General features: G+C 32.4%; 2 protein-coding genes across 2 annotated transcripts; both read left to right on the top strand.

The window, feature by feature from the left end:
• Positions 1–19: 19 nt before the first annotated feature.
• LOC132756074 (uncharacterized) lies at positions 20–9,396 on the top strand. Its single transcript, XM_060747058.1, has 5 exons — positions 20–170; positions 3,185–3,454; positions 4,596–4,739; positions 6,903–7,135; positions 8,781–9,396. Exons 1-5 carry the CDS (start codon positions 74–76, stop codon positions 9,024–9,026), a joined length of 990 nt encoding a protein of 329 aa, XP_060603041.1. The 5' UTR covers positions 20–73; the 3' UTR covers positions 9,027–9,396.
• Positions 9,397–12,777: 3,381 nt separating this feature from the next.
• Positions 12,778–19,347, top strand: LOC132756073 (uncharacterized). The gene is made up of 5 exons (XM_060747057.1): positions 12,778–12,937; positions 14,990–15,256; positions 16,468–16,614; positions 17,472–17,725; positions 18,258–19,347. The coding sequence occupies exons 1-5, from the start codon at positions 12,850–12,852 to the stop codon at positions 18,579–18,581; spliced, it is 1,080 nt and encodes a 359-aa protein (XP_060603040.1). The 5' UTR covers positions 12,778–12,849; the 3' UTR covers positions 18,582–19,347.
• Positions 19,348–20,220: the final 873 nt, after the last annotated feature.

Here is a 20,220-nt window from a genome sequence, read left to right as displayed (position 1 = left end):
ATAAACGACCAATCCTATCTGGCGTAGAGATAACAAACTCATATTAAGGTCAGATATCTAAAACATTCTTTAAATGGCGGACGTTAAACATTATAGAAAAGAATGGTATATGGCGAAATTACTGTTATTTGGAATAGTGTTGCTGGCTTTAGATGGGATATGTCACGGATGTAAGTAACTTATTTTTGTAAATTGTAAACAATATGACTTAATGATTATGTCTACATTTGCTTGTTGATATATTAACCATTCAAACTTTAAATAATATGTAAGTATTATACCGTCAGCCTTTAAAACCAATAAAGTACTGTATTTCATCAATGAAATATATTTTGATATCATCCTTTTGAACTATTCGATCGTTGTAAACTTTTACAGTTCTGCCTGAAAGGAAATTCTGAGTGGGCAAAATTAATGTGTTTAGAACTCTTTTTTTAAAGCGTTTTTTTTTAATAATATAAAGATAGAATTTATTCTAACGCAACAATATTCCTCAAACAGACAGGGCAGGCAAGTGCATTATTACACCATATAATTTTGCGCAACATAAAAGGAAATGCTCAGACGTGATATGACGTCATATATATCGTTTATTAACTTAGTGACGTCAAGACATTTTACTTCTACGCTCATTGTAGTTCAACATATTGTTTAGTCCTGATTACTTGGCCCTGTTACTACGTTACTAATAATCACAAAAAGTTGGCTGGTAACCGGCCTTCATAATATTCATCAATATATATATTTATTTTTATCATATACCCGTGCCACTTTGCAACTCCGTAAAATGGTATTGCACGGCCGTGTATATATTTAGACGTGACGTCATTTGCCTCATACGAACTACCGACTGCCGGTACAGACCGGAATATATAGCTCGAGGGTAAATGTTTAAAGCGGTAACGAGGCCCTGTCGAGTTTCCGCCGCTAAACAGTTACCCGAGAGCTAGATATTCCCCTTTGTACCAACAGCCGGTGTTTTATTGTTTTTCTTGCATATTGCATGTCAATTATTTTCGAAACAGAAATTATGATCGAAAACTGATATTCTCATTACGCACTTTATTCTTATAGTAGCGTATGAACATCATAACGGAAAAATGACGTCATCCTAAGAACGCAATTCATTCATAAAAGGCGCGGGTCAATGGTACGTCATTTAAAGCACGCGACTTGTCTTATATGGGGGGTGTTAAAGGTGTTATTCGGTATTTCATGCACCGCTTCCGTTTTCACTCGGAACACTAAACGAGTATTACTAATCCGAAAAATTTTGTTCCGTTATTGTACCCCCCCCCCCCATTATCATTGAGTTACATTGTAAATGGCGGCGCCCAACTAGAACTGACAGTGAAAATTTCATTGTTCAATAGGTATTAAATTCTATATATTTTATTTTATTTTATTTTACATACACGTGTAGTCTATAGCCGGTCAAGCCTCGTATAAAATAATCGTTCATTTTTATTTTACATTTTCCTTTTTAAAATTGTCATTCGGTATTTTATACACTGCTTCCGTTTATTCTGGTTCCCTGTCGCATTATGGTTCCCATAAAATTGCGCAGGACACCAATCTACACTTCCGTTTTCAATCAGAATACCTCGGCTTTTATAGTTATCATGTAATTCGAAAAGTTTCTAAAATCTTGCCTTTTTATGCAACGGAATGAACTTTAATAGGTCCAATTCATGTTTTCACACCGATTTATGAATGATACTGAACGAAAAATGTAAAAATCGGCGAAAAAGACGATATTTGTCTATTTTGTGATCATGATTTCTGCAAGCATCGAGAGGTACTGCTCCAATCCTGTATTGTTTCAAAACCATCACTAACTATCAGGTACTCGCGTTTCTGTGAAGTTCGCTTTGCAAGCAGGCCCTTTGGGCCAGCTCTTCGAGCTCGCTAAAATGAAAAAGGCAAGGCTCAAAGCGAGCTCGATTTTCTTTTACCGTAAGATAGTTTAAAATAATCGTTCATTTTTATTTTACATTTTCCGTTTCAAAGTTGTCATTCGGTATTTTATACACTGCTTCCGTTTATTCTGGTTCCTCCTTTCTATTATGGTTCCTATATAAGTGCTCAGGACACCAGTCTACGCTTCCGTTTTCAATCAGAGTACATCGGCTTGTATCGTCATCTTGTAATTCGAAAAGTTGCGATGTGTCCAATTCGGTACTTCGGACGAAAGTTTTTAAAACCATCACTTAGCAGGTACTCGCGTTACCGTAAAGCCTTCGGGCCAGCTCGTCGAGCTCGCTATTACATTCGTGTAAGTTCATTATTGAATTTAATTGAACTCGCTGAATAAAATAATATTATGCTCGCCAGAGGCTCAGTATTGAACACTCATTCAGTATCTTGTATTTCTTGTATTATAGTATAACAATGCACGGTTTATAGTTCAAATGCTTTGTAGTTCATTACTTAGACATTAGGCCTTCATGATTATAATCCTACGCATTTGAACCATAACCATACATTATTCTACAACAATGCACTCAAAACTGATATATATTTCCTAAATACACAATTTTGTTATCATAGTATTATATATCAACTGGGTCTTCAAATAAGAGATTAAGGCTCGAATGTTTAAACTGTGTTTTACATATAGGATATTGAATGACTGTAAGTTCAATACTGAATTTATTGAACGAGTTGAATAAAATTATATTGCACGAGCCTCTGGCGATCATCAACGAGTTCAATAAATTTAGTAATGAACTTAAACGAAATTAAGTTTATAAAGATCGTTTAAAGTGAATAAGAGTCATTTTGCATTGACAAGCCTACAGTATATATATTATAGTATATAACGCTAAGATTTAACGCTTCTTTACACTGTTTGTATAACGCAAACGTGTCACGTCAAAATATATATGCACGGCCGTGCAATACCATTTTTTACGAAGCCGCAAAAGCGGCACGGGTATGCGATAAAGTCTTATATCAGTTTAAGAAACCACAGTTTTGCTATATCTTTATGTAGTTTGTGTCTAGATGACTTGCAGCTTTACTGCAACATGCATTTACTTAAAGTACCCATCTAATTTATCATTAAATTATCAACTGGGTCTTCAATTTAGAGATTAGGACTCGAATATTTCACTAAGTTTTACACTATTATATCAATTAAAGAAACCACAGTTATGCTACATTTTATGTATATTGTCTCCAGATAACATGCAGGATTACTGCAACCAGGAGTTTAGTTTCATCCTCAAAGATGAACAACAAATTGAGCTCAAAATGGATGACGAATACATCTATGAACTCCATCATAATAATTATCCGTACGGAAGCACGGACAGAGTGTGCGAGACTACGTTTGAAGCCTGGTATTCGTACTATTCTGACTTCATGATCTATTTTGATGATTTAGACCTAGACTGTAGCGATGGACATCTTGAGTTTTACAGTGGCAAAAGTGGACACTCGAGAGTCAATGGTAAGCATCATATTAAACCAAAGTGCTGAAAGCACTGAATGCAACGGGCATGACTTAACTTAAGGTAGCATATTTTTCAAGAAAATCAATATTTTATGTCAAGATATTATGTATATGTTAGTTCTCTGTTAGTTTCTGTTAGTTTGCCGCTCAATAGATTATCTTTTTTTTTTAATCGTTACCCACCCAAAACCTTCTACGATGCAATTTTCGTCATCACCAGGACTGGTAAAGGCGGAGTCTGTACTATTCTTTCCATTTAATATATAATATATCGCGTCGTCAAGCCTACGTGTGAAAAAATAATATTTGTTTTTTGCGATCGCATTTAACTGACCTAAGGTTTTTAGGACGATCTTTTTCTATTAAGTCCTGTTTGTACACACGGGAGATAAAAATATCATTATAACATGTTTAATTGCTTTTCTACCAAACATTTTGCTTTTGACACATATTTACATTTGATGCCTTTCACCTTGGCATGAAAAAATGAAAACAAATAAAGCACAGCGAAAATGTTACGAATAATTAAATGTGGTGATGGAGTAACGTTTCAAATTTTTGTTAAGTTATTATTAAGCAAGAAGGCCTTAAAATATCTCCATAATTTCATAAGTGCGTAATCAATAAGCCGGTCACGCCTTAACAACGCCATTGAGTTTGCATGTAACATGCTTAAAGGGATCTTGCAAGACAGTCGATAGTTTCTAACTGATTAAAGGTACTCCACTGATGTTTTTTTTAACATATCGTGACTGGAATTTATTTCTCTGAGATCTGTGTACCATTTGATGTAGGTCATCCCATTTTCTAGAATAATCAATTTTATTGTGCAAAACGTCTCATAAATGAAAATCGTTGCAACGCATTTTCACTTGAATCGGAGTAAGAATTGCACTAACCTTCCGATTTTCCATTAAATTTTGAACATATTTTTTAAGATACTTTGCAGATTTTCAATTGTAAGTACTTCATTTTATCTATATGTTTGAATAATGAGAAAGTGCGCGTTATTTAACATACCTTTTGATACGTAAAACCTTGTTTGTAACGTTTTGAGAAACGCTGTACATGTAATGTCTGTCTACGCGTTCAAAAGGTTCTGATTACACCAATGCAAGTCTGTCCTGTTTTTTTTCAGGATTGGAAGGAGAGATTTGTGGGTCTAGTAAACCGAATAGTGTTTATACAGTAAAAGACATGTCTTTCAGAATAAGATACGTCCCAAAGAAACGTCAGTATATTAGTGATATATTCACAGTGGTCATAACAGCTTATGGTACAGGTATGTATAAGTAGCGAAAAGAAGAATATAATGGTAAATAATTTGATATTACATGTTAGATTTGTATACTTTCAAATTTCAAGTACGTGAAGAGGCAAAACTATTGTATATATTGCTAAAACATATTAACTGATAGCGAAAGCTGATCTTACACTCAAAGGTAGTGTTTTATTTTTTTCTTTATTTTTTTTTCTTTCTGTATTTGTTTTTCACCAATGTGATTCGATTGTAAAAAAAAGTGTCACTGGATGGACCTAGAAAATTTACAATGAAAAATGTAGTTAAAATTTAGGTTTGGAGAGAAAAAAAAAGAAAAAAAAAAAAAAAAAAAAAAAAAAAAAAAAAAAAAAAACAGAAGTAAAGGGGAAAAAATAATACATGTATAAAATTAAATCGACGATAAGTCATTATAATAATCAACATTTTTAACATATCACAATATCATGATGCGAAACAAAAATGAAACAAAGTGAATATACTACATGTATTTCAGTAAACATGCGAATCATTTTCAAGGTATTAACTGAGAAGTCTAATGTTGAACAATAACAAACAAGATAGGGTATAGAACAGAAAATCCATGGTAACTTAAATAATCTCAATATGGCAGATGAGGGGAGATAACAAAAAATAGCTTTACATAGTAGATTTACTTCCCTTTTGTTAAAGTTACCTAATATTCAAGTATTTTTATGCAAAGTTAATTGAATATAATTTATAATGTATTTTATAGAAAAGTTTTCAGATCGGCGGGAACTGGTGGTCTCCGCCTACTCTATCGTGGACCTTAACTCAACCAGAGCACGACCTGGGGCATGGAAGCTCCAATAAAGTCTTCCTGCGATGACACGCGCCCCAGGCCGTGCCAGGTGCACTACTGACCCTCGACTTCCCAGTGACGGTCGGGATTCAGGAGTACCCCCGACTTCACGATGAGCCCTATATGAAGGTGTCGGATGTCACAGTTCCCACGATCTTATATAATTTATTTAGCGAATGGCGGTATCTTTGGCCGGAAATTATTTTATTTCTGTGGATAGAAATGGTGAAAATGGCATTAGATTTAAAGATACGGAAGTCGAGTTGATTAGTACTTTTAAACCTAGCCAGCATCATCCGACCTTTCCTTTAGAAAAATAAAAAAATTGTGTTCTAATTAAATGGTCTAATTAAAATGTATAACCATTATCGAGGGTTTGTTGAGACACGGTTTAAGCTCATATATCATAAAGTACAAGATGCGCTGTTTCGCACCAAGCCATCTGGTTTGTTGCATTTCATAACACTTAATAAAGTATGTTACATAGGTTTATTCTGCATGCATTAAATGAGTGGTTATTGCTTATTCAATATATTCAATAAAGTGTATACAAACAAACATACAAACATACATACGAACGAACAAACTAACAAACAAATAAACAATCAAGACATGAATGGCGAAACTTACTGAACTGCGTCAGAGATATGGATAGTTTTCTTTTATAAAAATGTTTGACAGAATATGCGATAACAGTTCATAAACATACAAAGTTTCATACCATTTTTTTCATCCATTTAATTGAGAAATTATGAATAATGTACAATGTGTATGTCCCTGTGACAAATAAGGGGAGACTTGTTACATTCTGCTTTGGAAGAATCTATACAAGTTTTATCGTTATTATTTTTAATCCTATATATATGTGTCTCCATTATTCAATTTATGAAAGCCACGTGCCTCCGGACGATAAAAAATATCAAGAAAATCCACTTTGAGAAAAATATACATATTCACAGTAGTGATTTACATGTTATATGCAATGAATGACTGATTTTTGCAGTATTTATTAACATATTTCCACTGCGTGACTAACACAGTAAGGAATATTTTTGCATATTTTGACCTTTATTTTCGTAATTGTCGTGGATTGAAAGTGCTGTTTTCAATATGTAATTAGTACTTTCTTTGTTCACTACTGTAGAAAATATTTTGCTTTTAAGTATGGTTTATTATATGTTATTTAAGATGGTTTGATTTATAATCGATTATTTTACATTCTTTTTAAAAAAATTACTTCACCATTAAGGCGACACAGCAATTAAATAAGAGAGTTCCCCTGCCCCTGTAAAGTGACATATATGTGTTGTTAATTCAGTACCATTTTTTATATCTTTTTACAGGATATTGTCCCAGCTATGGACACACGTGTTCTAACGGAAGATGTATAGATGATGATATAGTGTGTAATGGTTATAACTCGTGCGGTGACAATTCATCATGTGATCTAAGCACGGGTGCTATAATTGGTATTGTTGTCGGGGCTGTGGCTGGGTTAGCTATTGTCATCAGTGCGATCATTTGCTGTATATGCTGTGCAAAACGAACTGGGATGAGGCAAGGAACGACTGTGCAGGTAAATTTTTAGGAGTTTTTATAGAACTCAATAGCTATAATCAATAACGCCCTATGCACAATCTGCAAATCTGTTCATTAACATGTACAATCGACTCTGATTATCTTGAAGTCGCCGGGACCTTCGAAAAATATCGAGATAACGAAATGTCGAGATAAACGTTCATGTCATAATAAAGGTTTTGATCAAACAGAAACAGTTTTTATTTATTTATTTATTTATTTATTTATTTATTTATTTATTTATTTATTTATTTATTTATTTATTTATTTATTTATTTATTTATTTATTTATTTATTTATTTATTTATTTATTTATTTATTTATTTATTTATTTATTTATTTATTTATTTATTTATTTATTTATTTATTTATTTATTTATTTATTTATTTATTTATTTATTTATTTATTTATTTATTTATTTATTTATTTATTTATTTTTATTTATTTATTTATTTATTTATTTATTTATTTATTTATTTATTTATTTATTTATTTATTTATTTATTTATTTATTTATTTATTTATTTATTTATTTATTTATTTATTTATTTATTTATTTATTTATTTATTTATTTATTTATTTATTTATTTATTTATTTACTTTAGGCTTCTAGATACCTTCGTAAAATCAACTAAGTAATATATTTTTGGCTTGTTTTCTTGAGGTAGTGTCTGGTTAGTTTACAAGTTACTCATCTTCTTTTTTATTTAACAAGTAACTGATATCTATCAGGGGAAATAAGGCTACGTGTATAATAAACACACAGTAGGAGAATGATTGGAAAGAGTCTGGCGTTATGGTATTTTTTTCAACAAACTTTGTATTTATTTTTACAATATTCCTAGTACTTCATGTATATAATGTTGTGTGAATTTCTTTTCTTATGTCTTACTATTTTGCCGAGGGAAAGCCAATAGTTATATTAAATTGGATTAATTATGAGTTAATCAAGGGACAATGATCGAATGAAATGGTTGCAAATGGACGCATAAGCTTGGAATCATTTGATAGTTTTTCCTTAAGTGTTTTCCATTGTTTTCCATTAATCCTTTTGTTTATAATATAAATACCAATTGTTAGCAATCATTGAATTGAGGTAAAGTGAAAGTAGGCCGTTTTTTGTAACAAATACAAGGTTAAAAGTGTCAAACGATGAACAATTTGTAGGTATGTATTTAGGAATAAAATAGAAAAAAATAACCATGGGCGGGGATATTCCGATCTGATGTCAGATATTTTTTCTTGCATATTTTGCCACATATTTCATATTTAAAGTGGTTTGTCTCAATAAGATATTTGTTCATGGAAATTAATGTCAATTCATCCATAACTATTTTCTTTCAATAGCGTATGAATTTACAACTTTAATAACAACGACAAAATGATGTCATCCTAGGCAGATAGTTCCGGCAAGGGTAAAGCTCGCGAAACGACAGTCTGCTATGCAAGAACATTTCATACGGCTCTCTCGTTAAAAAATCTATTCAAAAATATTAATCTAATACAGTAACATAACCTTTCATTTACAGATAAATAGTTTAATGGTACTTTTATGACTTGTTGTGTAAGTCAATACCAAGGACTCTAATGCCCGTATTATACAAAATTAACAGATCAGATTTTTTCTCTCGTTTATTGCAGAATACAGGTGCACCTGTTGTTGTATATACCGCACAGGACCAGAACCGATACAGTCAACCTATGTACGGAGTGAATCAGCCTATGTACGGAGTGAATTACAACATACCCCCGGGACAACAACAGTCTGTCACTATACAAAATCAGGGTTCGCCGTATCCTGCCAGCTCTGCCATGTATCCAACTGTACCGTCTGACAACAACATCAATAATCAAAGTGCTGCAGGCACTTACAATGTGCCTTCATAACAAAACAACGTCATATGTAAACTACGTCATCACGATACAATGTTATGAAATATTCAATATAAGAGCTACTGAATGACTATAAGAATATGTCTAACCTGTGTGACTCACAAAAGCTTGTACCTCAATATCTAGGGAAACATCAAGAACAAAATGTATCCCATAACAATAAGCGAACAGTTGATAAACTTGCATCATTTTTAATTCATGTGTAAAACTGCCTCTTAGTTTTATACTGGACAATAACAGACTACGTAAATATATTCAGAATTAACATTTTGTATCTTAATGGGTAAAAAATATGGGTAATTGGAAAAAGCTGTGATATATATCATTTTGTAATGTTTTATAAAAAAATTTCATTTTCATCGTATTTTCGTACTTGTATTCATTTTATTCACTCTGGTGCTACACAAATCAAGTTACATTTTCCTTTCAGCTTGAAATCTTTTAACAACAGAATAGTGATAACGCATTCAAATAACACAGATATTTATATCAGAATTGCAGATTTTATAGCTAAAAACCAGTTGAAAACACTTGTAATTACTAAACAAACGGAAATTGGTTATTTATTTTCATAAATATTTGATTTTATCCAAAAACACATGCTTTTATTTGAGGTTTTCTATCTTCTTATAAACACTGTACATGTACATCCCTCAACGCAGGAAAGTTTAAATAACCACCATAGTTTATACAGGTTTTGTGGAATAGTAAAGCCGAATGCGTACAATATATAACATATTTTATAGTAAATCAAAGTAAATGATACGGCTGCTAAGCTATTATAGCCAGCGATATATCCATCGATATATCGATGAATACATGCAGCGATAAATGTATCGCGTAAAATGTCGAAACTGAAACTCCCGCAAGATTTAAATAGGTTCAGATTATATCTAAGATAATTATGGCTTATGATAGTAAGTAATGCTTAAATATGATTTAAATTTTATACTTGAGCAACCAAGCAGAAAATGGACAGAAGAATTCGAGCCCTTGACATTTTACGCTTCTCCATACGAGGTCTGTCCAAGCGTTCCCATAATGCTCCTATAAAATATACAACAGATCGTCATAGCGTTTGTGTAAATTCAATTTATTCCAATCTTGTATGCAGAATTTCATGAGTTTTATGAAATAGGTTTACAAATAACAAAACAATATCCTTTACAATATTTCGACATATATATTGCACACCTTTTCACTTGCTAAAAAATACAATTAAGCATATACAAATAAGATTTTTTTTATTGCAATTACTCTGGTTTGCGTGGTTAAGGAAGGAATTTATCTGAGAGAGGACAGGCTGTAACTAGAAGAGGTAACTGCAACTCCCCCAATTCCAAACCAGAATAAAACATACAAGCATAGTCTTAGGTAATGCTTTCCCGCCAAATATTCTAATATCGTAGCAAAACGGTTATTTCCGGAACGTTATTTTTTCAAAATCTTGGGCATTAGATTATTATTCAGATGTCGGTGTTACTGTTTTTTTTTTAATTTATAACACACTAACCCATAGCTTAATATATTTGTTTTCTTAGAGTTATTATGAAAACATAGCATGTGGAACAGTGGAATAGGTTCCATTCCATTCCGTTCCATTTATCTCCCCTCACGTTCCATTCAGTGTCAACGCATTTAAGCTATTCCAACCATTTTTCCGTTGAAATCAATACATTGTGTATGTAAGTAAAGGTTAAGCTAAAAGTATTTTATCTTTCTATTAATACATTTACATCAACAACATAATAATTGTTTATTAAATCAAACCTTACAAATGTGTACAATACCGTTTCATATACATGTACATTCGCAACTTTCAATTTTCGGATAAGGACCTCGAACACAATACTAAGGATACGGTATTAATGTATTAATGTAAAACTTTAACATTGTTGTAAAAAAGTAAGTAAATGGTGGAAGTTGTTGACTTAATTTATTCCATAACTATGATGTAAAGGTTCATCTGAATTAGATAAATTTATAGTTATGAAAGTAAACAGTTCATATTAAAATACATATGCCATCTTGATTATATATTCGTTAAAACTGGAACGACAATATTTTATTATTATTGTATGACAGTGTGTATTTTAAAACTACTTTTGGTTTTCAGGCATATTTTTAAATCAAAGTCCAGCTTTACTTGTCAGCCAATGAAAACGCTGTATTTCTTAAAAACTATGTGTGTTAATTTTCAGAGATACTATATCAAATTCCGCTCATATTCGCCTTCTATTTTTCATAGTGATTCATAGAAATGCATGCGTTTGTAAAAAAGGTTGTGACGTTATAAAGGACAAATAAAACTTGACACTAAATATGTTAGTTTTCATCCGTAGCTGTACTACAAAAAGCTATCGCTTCCGTCAAGTTTCTGTTTCGGATGAACACTAACATATACATAGGATATTTTTACTTTAAAAACATTCGGCAGATGTCGTTGTTACCCATCATTAAAAAAACACACTGCGGTATATTTTGCATCAAGTCACGTGGTAGAACTAGTTCACTCTATTGTAGTGTCGATGTGTTCCGATTGAGTTTTACCAATTGCATTAGCAATGCCGACTTATTGTCAACTGTAATGCTAAAATAAAAAGCACATATTCTGTTTGTTCCAGCCTTTGAAGAATGAAGAAATGAAGTCGGTTCATTTATCATATATTGGACGGAACATAGAATAGATATATATGACAATGTAATTAAGACAGCTCAAAATTAACGCTACGCAATGCATGCAAGACTTATTTAAGTATATCTAAACTTTAGATACACCGGGATATATTAAGATCTCTGTCGAACAACGCTCTGAATTAAAACATATATCGACAATAAATACACACAATAAAACCCAGTCCAATAAAACTCCAAATTCTTATCTAACACCCCAGAACTATAAAACTGAACCTCAACAAATTTAAGTATCTAAAGTACCCTATATATAATTTTTTCTTCCGAATCTATAAACTATAGAAAAGATATAATGAAGAACAGAAGGCTGCAAGAAGAGGAATGATGATGATGGATATGGTGACAATAAAGGTGATGATGATGGAGATGATGACGATGATAAAGATGAAGATGATGATGATGATGATGAAGAAGGAGGAGAAGAAAAAGAAGAAGAAGAAGATGATGATGATGATGATTTTTATGATGATGATGATGATGATGCTGAAGAAGAAGATGATGATGATAAAGATGATTAAGTGGAAGAAGAGGAAGAAGATGAAGAAGAAGAATATGTTGATGATGATGATGACAATAAAGATAATGATGATGATGATGACAAGAATAGTGTTGTCGTTGCTCTTGTTGTTGATGTCGATGATGATGATGAAGTTATGACAATTAAGATGATTATGATGACAATTAAGATGATGATTAGATGATGATAATGATGATAATGAAGATATGATGATGATGATACCTTCATCATTAATAATTAACATCATCATAGTCGTCGGCATCATCACTACCACCACCACTCCACCATCATCATCATCATCATCATCATCATTATCAACTGATAATAATAATAATAATGAGTTTATGGTGCATGTTTAAGAATTAAATATCACATAATTTTCAGATTTATTCATTGTCACAGTTAATGCACTCTTGTTGTATGTTTTACGTGACATATATTCCTATAAAAAGAATTTGTGTACTGGCATTACTCACATCACGTGTACGGGCAATAAATTCAGAATTGCTGATAAGCCTCGCTTTTGAATACCCTTTATTTGTTTATTTACTTGCATCGTAAATCTCAGTCCTTTAAGATACGGTAACCTGTATTGAATATCGTCATATGTTTTATCAAAACACAATGGCGTCCCGGACAGTAACGTTCATTATTTTCGGACTTTTTCTACCTTGGATTAATGCGCGCCACGATTGTAAGTAGTTTTTCGTAATTTCATGAAACATGTTCGTTATAATAATAATTGTTTCTTAATTTAGGAAGCAGGTTAGGAATAACGGAAAACATCAAAACTACCGTGAATTTATACGTAAAATTGTTTTATTGGGAAGAAATACAGAAAATACTCAAAAATATAGTCAAATGCATGGTTTAAAGCTATAAACTTATTAAAATACTCTCGAATTCGTTCCTGGCAACAAACCAGGACGAAGCAATGAGTGTAAAGTTTATTTCGCATGGAAACAACGGCTTGCCTCTGTTAGGGTTTGAGCCCACGCGGTCAGTATTCCTTATAGATTAATAGTTGGACGCGTTAACCGCTCGATCAAGCCGCCAGTCATTTAAGCATTGATATAACAATGATTTTTAAAACGGTCGGTTTGTGACATATATTAGTTATCAAGAACCACTTAAGACGTTATATATCAATATTAAAATGTGTCGCTTACGTCATTTTTATTTTTTTCTTAATTCCATAAATTGCGTGTAAAGACTACGTATTTCAGAAGCAAAATATATATTGTTCAAAGGTAGACCATAACACGTTAATAAGAACTCCATGCATGAGAATCATGAAAGACATTGCTCCATAAGCTTTATACATGCCAGAGCAATGACGTTACATGGACAAACAGTACAAAATGGTTTCCTCATGAAAGGAATGTTCTTATTTAGGGCAATAAATCTGCCTGTCTTGATCTAAAAGGTAGAAATGTTCAACGCTTGTGTGAACGCTTTTCATTAAAAGTTTTCCGACTCTATAAAAGCCATAATTATAGCGACTTGCAGATGAGTGCTTAAGGTACCTTGTCGTGCAATATTTCAGGCACGAGCAAGTATCTGAGTAGAACCACCGACATTCAGTAAGCTAGCTGGATGGCTTCTTCGCATTACTCGAACCCGCCGCATCGGTAAGTGGCAAGTAATTTGAAGTCAGTGACGTTGAAACGATAAAGGTGTGACGTGCTGGGACGCTTTAGTCAAATATACACATGTACTTGTTAATATGGGTAATTCATAAATTGAGTGGAATTTTACAGTGTCCCTCCTACGGCATGCTCACCGGCTTTGTTTATTTACTAAAGATACTAACTCTCCGCATTTTATCACAATCATGTTTATAAGTCTATGCTAATGTTTTACTTGACTTGACGTGACTTCAACACTTGTTAAATATCATGACTATGAATATTCATTAGTAACAAATTAAGTTGACTGATAATGATTAAAGTTTTTTGAATGTTACGTACACGATTTAATAATATACATGTAGATTTACGACAAAATGTTATGGATGATTAATACTTCACCCCGGTACACCTCCCGACATAACCCTCGGCCAATTTTTGTTAATTTAATACTAGATATATGAAGACAATTTTGAAAATCCAAAATACACACTTATAATACAAACTAAATTAATTAAATTAAACTTACAACATTACATGCGAGTAAGAATTATGTTATATATAACAGGAAGTATCTCGGACGAGGTAAAATTGCGTTTACTTGCATTGTGTCTTTCGGATGCACTTGTTTTTCCGGGATCGTAGTCTCGTCATTTTAGAATGTCATTTATAACTCGGTAAATTCTTCTGTTGAATAAAACATTTATTAGATCTCAAACATTCAAGAAATTTAACAAGAAATTTTGTTTCCGACACTCCTTTAGATTATTGTTTTATTTGGACGTGTATACGTTTCAGAAAGATCCTTTAGATTATTAAACTAATTTTAGAATGGCCAATAGCCAATGAGAGTCCCGGATTTCAGTTTGTAATTTTAAAATGACCAATGAAAATCGTTTTAATATTAAGTTCTTCCCTGTAAATTTTACAGAAAGTCAAACCGACAGACATCCTAGCACAGTAAGCCATTCGCAGACGATAAATAGACATTGTAAACATACGATACTTGACGCATGCGTGAAGGTTTGGTACAACACTTTGTATTGTATATAATCCTTATATGCTTTAAGTTCTTTATATGAGTAACATCTGATAAGTTATTGACAATGTCTCTTCAGACAAGATGGAAGACTATTGCGGCCGACAACTGAGCATGTCCCTTAAAGCTACCTATCAGCTGGAGCTCGAACTGACTGATAACAATATATACACCAACATCTATCCTTGGACAAACCCGAAGCAGCAGCGCTCCTGCGAGATTACTGTGTTAGCGTGGTATGGTACATATCCGAAATTGATGTTTTATTTCGATGACCTTGACCTTGACTGCAAGAATGGTCATCTAGAACTTTACGTTGGTCAGACAAGCGAAACACGAGTACCGGGTAAGTTTGTAAAATAATGAAATTAAGATAGTTCTACAAAAATAACGCTGGTTTAAAAAAGGGCCATGCACAAAATTGTATCGTAATCCATAACGAGTGATATTATTGCAGGAAAAACCAGAGTTGACAAAAATATGAATTATTAAAAAATGAAATAAATATAAACTTAAATGAAACTTAAACAAACAGCATACGTAATTTAGATACATGTAATCGATCAATATACATGTGATTATTTAACGAATTCTTTCGAGGTAACTTCGTGCAATTAAATGCTTTTTTATTGCTTAAACTGAAAGAAAAGCAATCGTTCAAAATTTATTATTGCACTCCTAGTTTGTTTGCATTTGAATGAATTATGATATTGCATGTTTGTAACGTCGATTTCCATTGGACAATCAAGAAAATAATGTTTTAAACATCTACGCAGATACTTAAAAATATGATTCGTTTTATCAAAATAAAAAGAAAAAGAACGTGAAGTACATTGAATTACAAGTTCGATGTAAGAATGACAGTTTATATGGCCATATTTTAAACAGTTATTTACTATATAACCTTCGCCTCGCGTCCCGAGTTATATATAGCATTTTAATCTTTAATATCAGGTCATACAGGCCGATACGTTCACCAAAATTAGACATTTTTAATAATAAACTTAAATGACTGAAATTTTAGGTTGAAAAATACCACACAGCAATGATGGTGTATAAGTCTTTAAACAATTATTATTGAATTATCATTATTATAAATATAATGATTATTATTATTATTATTATTTTATTATTATTATTATCATTATTATTATTATTATTATTATTATTATTATTATTATTATTATACAAATATATTGTCAAAACCTTTAAAATTGTAAATATAAACTTGTTTATGCGTTCTTTAACAGTTTTAAGTATATACACACTTTTAATTTGCATTTTGTAGTTGTATAAAGAATATATCCTCTACGTAATCATTCTATTTTTAGTAAACAGCATGACTTGTCAAGCGTTTATGCTTATATTCACCTTTCATCCGATAAAAAGCAAATACTAGTGGAGATGATCTTATTGACACTTTGAAACATAGTAAATATAATAAATAATAAATTCTAGCTTTAAAATCTGAAATGATGACTTATGATAAGCCTAAGGTTTGCTTCTTTAAAATATATATACTTTACACGGATCTAAAAGAGTTTTCTTTTACCTCAGGACTGGAGAACAATATTTGTGGAAAAGCCGCACAAAGAGGTTCATTCAGGGTTGATTCTCCATACCTACGTATTAAATATGTACCTACCAGGGGGCAGTATATAAAGGACGTGTTTTCTATTACAATAACAGCCTTCACAGATGATGGTAAGTTACGTTAGAAAATTAACTTTTTTTCCACCCGTTTAACCATCTTTATAATTTTGGCGCATTTTTCTGGCATAATTATTCATTTGCCTAGCTATTGGCAAGTAAAAGTCTTCCAGTCACGTGTTATAATTATAGTGCTTTGCGCGCTCTTGGACTCATTAACATTTATCAAAAGCGTCTTGAAATCTAATTGTAGCTTCCAAGATTTTCAAAATGGCGGCGCCCAGTTAACTAAGGATTTTTCTCAAATTTGTTAGACTTAGAAATATATTCTTATTGGTTTTAATGAGGTTTCAATTTAACTTATACCCGTCATACATGCAAGCTAAGAGCGCTTCAACCCTTGTGGATGGCCCTGCTCGGCTTTTCCACGTATAACCTGATTTTTATGCAAGTTACTGTAAACAATACAAAAGAAATGATTTGCAAGAGCAACATTATGTGTTAACCAAAAACGTCACGGAAGCAATTCTATTCTGTCAAATCCGAGAAAAAACGTTTGACCCATTGGGCCACTGACGATATGACGCAAGTGTATGTGCATAATTCCACGCGTAAAAATAACTTAAATCAGAACTTAAATCAGTGTTTATTGTTAGAAGAGATTGTTTCTTTTTTTATCTTTTCAATAAAGAAAAACGGAATCCCTAAGGAAAGCCAAGCACAGCAAAATTGAAAATATTACAGTCTTGGTTTGATTTAGCCTATTCGTGGAGCGGATGGGTACATTGTGATTGCAAGCTACCATCCACACACTCTAGCACCAGCTTAAGCAAAATTCAATATTCATCTTGAACTGGTAATACCTCGTATCCCATGCAACTCTAACATATCTAATTTTTTAAACTTTCCAGGTTCCTGCCCAACTTATTCACACAAATGTGACAATTCGCTCTGTATCAACAAAGGTATTGACTGTGACGATATTAGTCCAGATGCCTGTGATGATGACGAGTCTGATGATTGTGATGATGACGTCAGTGGGATTGCGGGGACTATTATTGGTGCAACAATTGGTGGCCTGTGTCTGCTAGGGTTTATCACATGCATCATCGTCTGCTGTTTGTGTTGTAAACGGCCAACCAGGAAATCGACGGTCGAAAATCAGGTACGTGTATTAATGAATTACGGTATTTGTAAAAAAACTCCCCCCACCTCCAAAAAAAAAAAATAAACAAATAAACAAAAAACTGCTAAGAATTGAATGTTGTCTTAATTACAGATATTATATTATTTATAATAAATGTAGGTTTATAACATAATAGTATAATTTATATGTATATTGAGAACAATACAGCAGAGGGCTGTAGTATTTTTCTTTTTTTCAAATACTTACTTCTCTCTATTCGAAATAACATCATCTTTTGTGATATCTGTCTCTTCTATCGAGAATGGAAAGAAGGATGTCCGTTGCAGGTCTCAGCAACGCGTTTTTGACAGCCATTGTCCACGTTGGTTATACACCGTGGATAACCTCTTCAAAATGATAATTTGTATAATGTATCGAGATTGCAAATTATTCCATTACATAATGTCATAAATTCATCTACAGTCGTGTTTTTATGAAGAAGAATATTTGTTGGCATTGTTAGTGTAGGTTTAACTTTCTTTGTTCTTTAATAATCTGATATTATTTTTAGTATCAACAGAGCCCTGTGGTAGTGAGCTCTACAGGCCAACACCAGGGGTACAATCAACCGCTGTATGGTGTTGGGCAGGGAGGAGTGTACCAGACAATGCAAGCACCAAACCCTTCGACTTCCAGGAATGTTTTCCCAACAGCTCCAGAAACAACGGGGCAACAATACAGCTACCAAGAACCAGCCGAACTTTTTTCGTATGAAAACATTCCTATGGCACCACCGGCTTATTCGGAAATTTACGGGCCACCTGATATCCAAGCACCGCCCCTAACCGCCAAAGAAGAACATGTGCACGTGAAACTAGATAGCGCGAAAGCTTGAAAAATTATGAAGGTTTTGTGGTCTTTGAAATTGGATCAACATATTTGCTTGATTATAAACCTAACTGAAGAGAAGACGGAAACATACATGTCCTATTAAGAATATGGCTTTCTATTAAACAAGTGAAAGAAACATACATATAAAATATAAATAACAAACATTTAAATCGACAGACACATGCATTCATCCGATTCTTTTTAGTTTAATATTAAGTAAATAATTATGTTTTTCATATTTCTTTTAAATACATATAGAGACGGAGTTTCTTTAATATATAAATGTAAATTATCCCTAACTTTCATAGCATTATTTCTAAAAATTCCTTTAACATACATTTGTATTTTGTACATGTATCATGTTTCTATTTGTAGTAAATCTAAGTGAATATGTTTCATTTTTCGAGAACAATAGGATATCTAAAATGAAGAATGCAGTATGCGACGTGCATCTATTTTCAAAAGTTAAACACTTTAAGTTATGGAATAGTTGAAAAGATGGCGTTTTAATTGGTTTACACAATTTAATCGTAGCTGCGCAATTCAAAATCAGTTTTGTTGAAAGTGCTCCATATAATACAACAATAATCAAAACAAGGTAAACTACAGTTATTGTAAAACATTTCTTTCATTTCTTTCATTTCAGCTGATAAAAGAAAGTTATACATTTGAAGAGAGCAATTTTTTAAAAATTTATTTCAGACATACTTTATTTGTATATTGATATATACTATTGTAAGCTTCCATCTAAATAAATAAGTAATAATTTCTGAGATTTCGTTTGACTTAGGCATATACCTTCTATATTTATAACTAATGAAGGTTTGGATTTCAATTTCTTTTCTGGCCCAATTACCATACAAGTGGTCTTTTTGGGGATGTTATTCAGTTTACATCATTTACTTATATTTTCAACATCACATTGTTTGGTTCACTGAATCACTGGTATGATTTTATTTGATGCGTGCATAGTAGTATTGTCAGAATACATGTCTGTAGCGCCGATATATGTCCAAACGTCGAAAAATGTCCAAACGACGATAAATGTCCAAAAATTGACGATAAATGTCTCAATCGCCGATAAATGTCCAAAACTCCTTTAACGATAAACGTCCAAAAATTAACGAAAAATGTTAAGCGACATATATCGGCGCTACAATTGTTTACTTGAGCATAAAACTGCACCCTCATTGCTCGGTACCGGTTGGTTCCAAGAACAAGATTAAGTGTGCGTTTATAAACTGATTAACAATCGAACAAAACTCATTTCTGTATTTAACTATCATTCTCGTGAGGTCTTCCTCCACCAGTTAAGCTTGAACGTCGCGATATGACCTATACTGTGTCGATGTGACGTAAAATCCAAAAAAAAAAAAAAAAAAAAAAAAAAAAAAAAAAAAAAAATTACGCCTTTTCATAACGCCATGTCAACGTTACGCCTTTTCATAACGCCAGGTCAACATTACGCCTAATTACTATTACACCTTGTCAACATTACATGTACGCCTAATTACCATTACGCCTTTTCATAACGCCATGTCAACATTACGCCTAATTACCATTACGCCTTTTCATAACGCCATGTCATCATTACGCCTTATTACCATTACACCTTTTCGTAACGCAATGTCAATATTACCCTT

This window comes from Ruditapes philippinarum, unplaced genomic scaffold (assembly GCF_026571515.1).
Source record: "Ruditapes philippinarum isolate M1 unplaced genomic scaffold, ASM2657151v2 ctg6345_1_1_1_1, whole genome shotgun sequence".
Taxonomy (NCBI): domain Eukaryota; kingdom Metazoa; phylum Mollusca; class Bivalvia; order Venerida; family Veneridae; genus Ruditapes; species Ruditapes philippinarum.
This window is presented reverse-complemented; position numbering and strand designations above follow the sequence as displayed.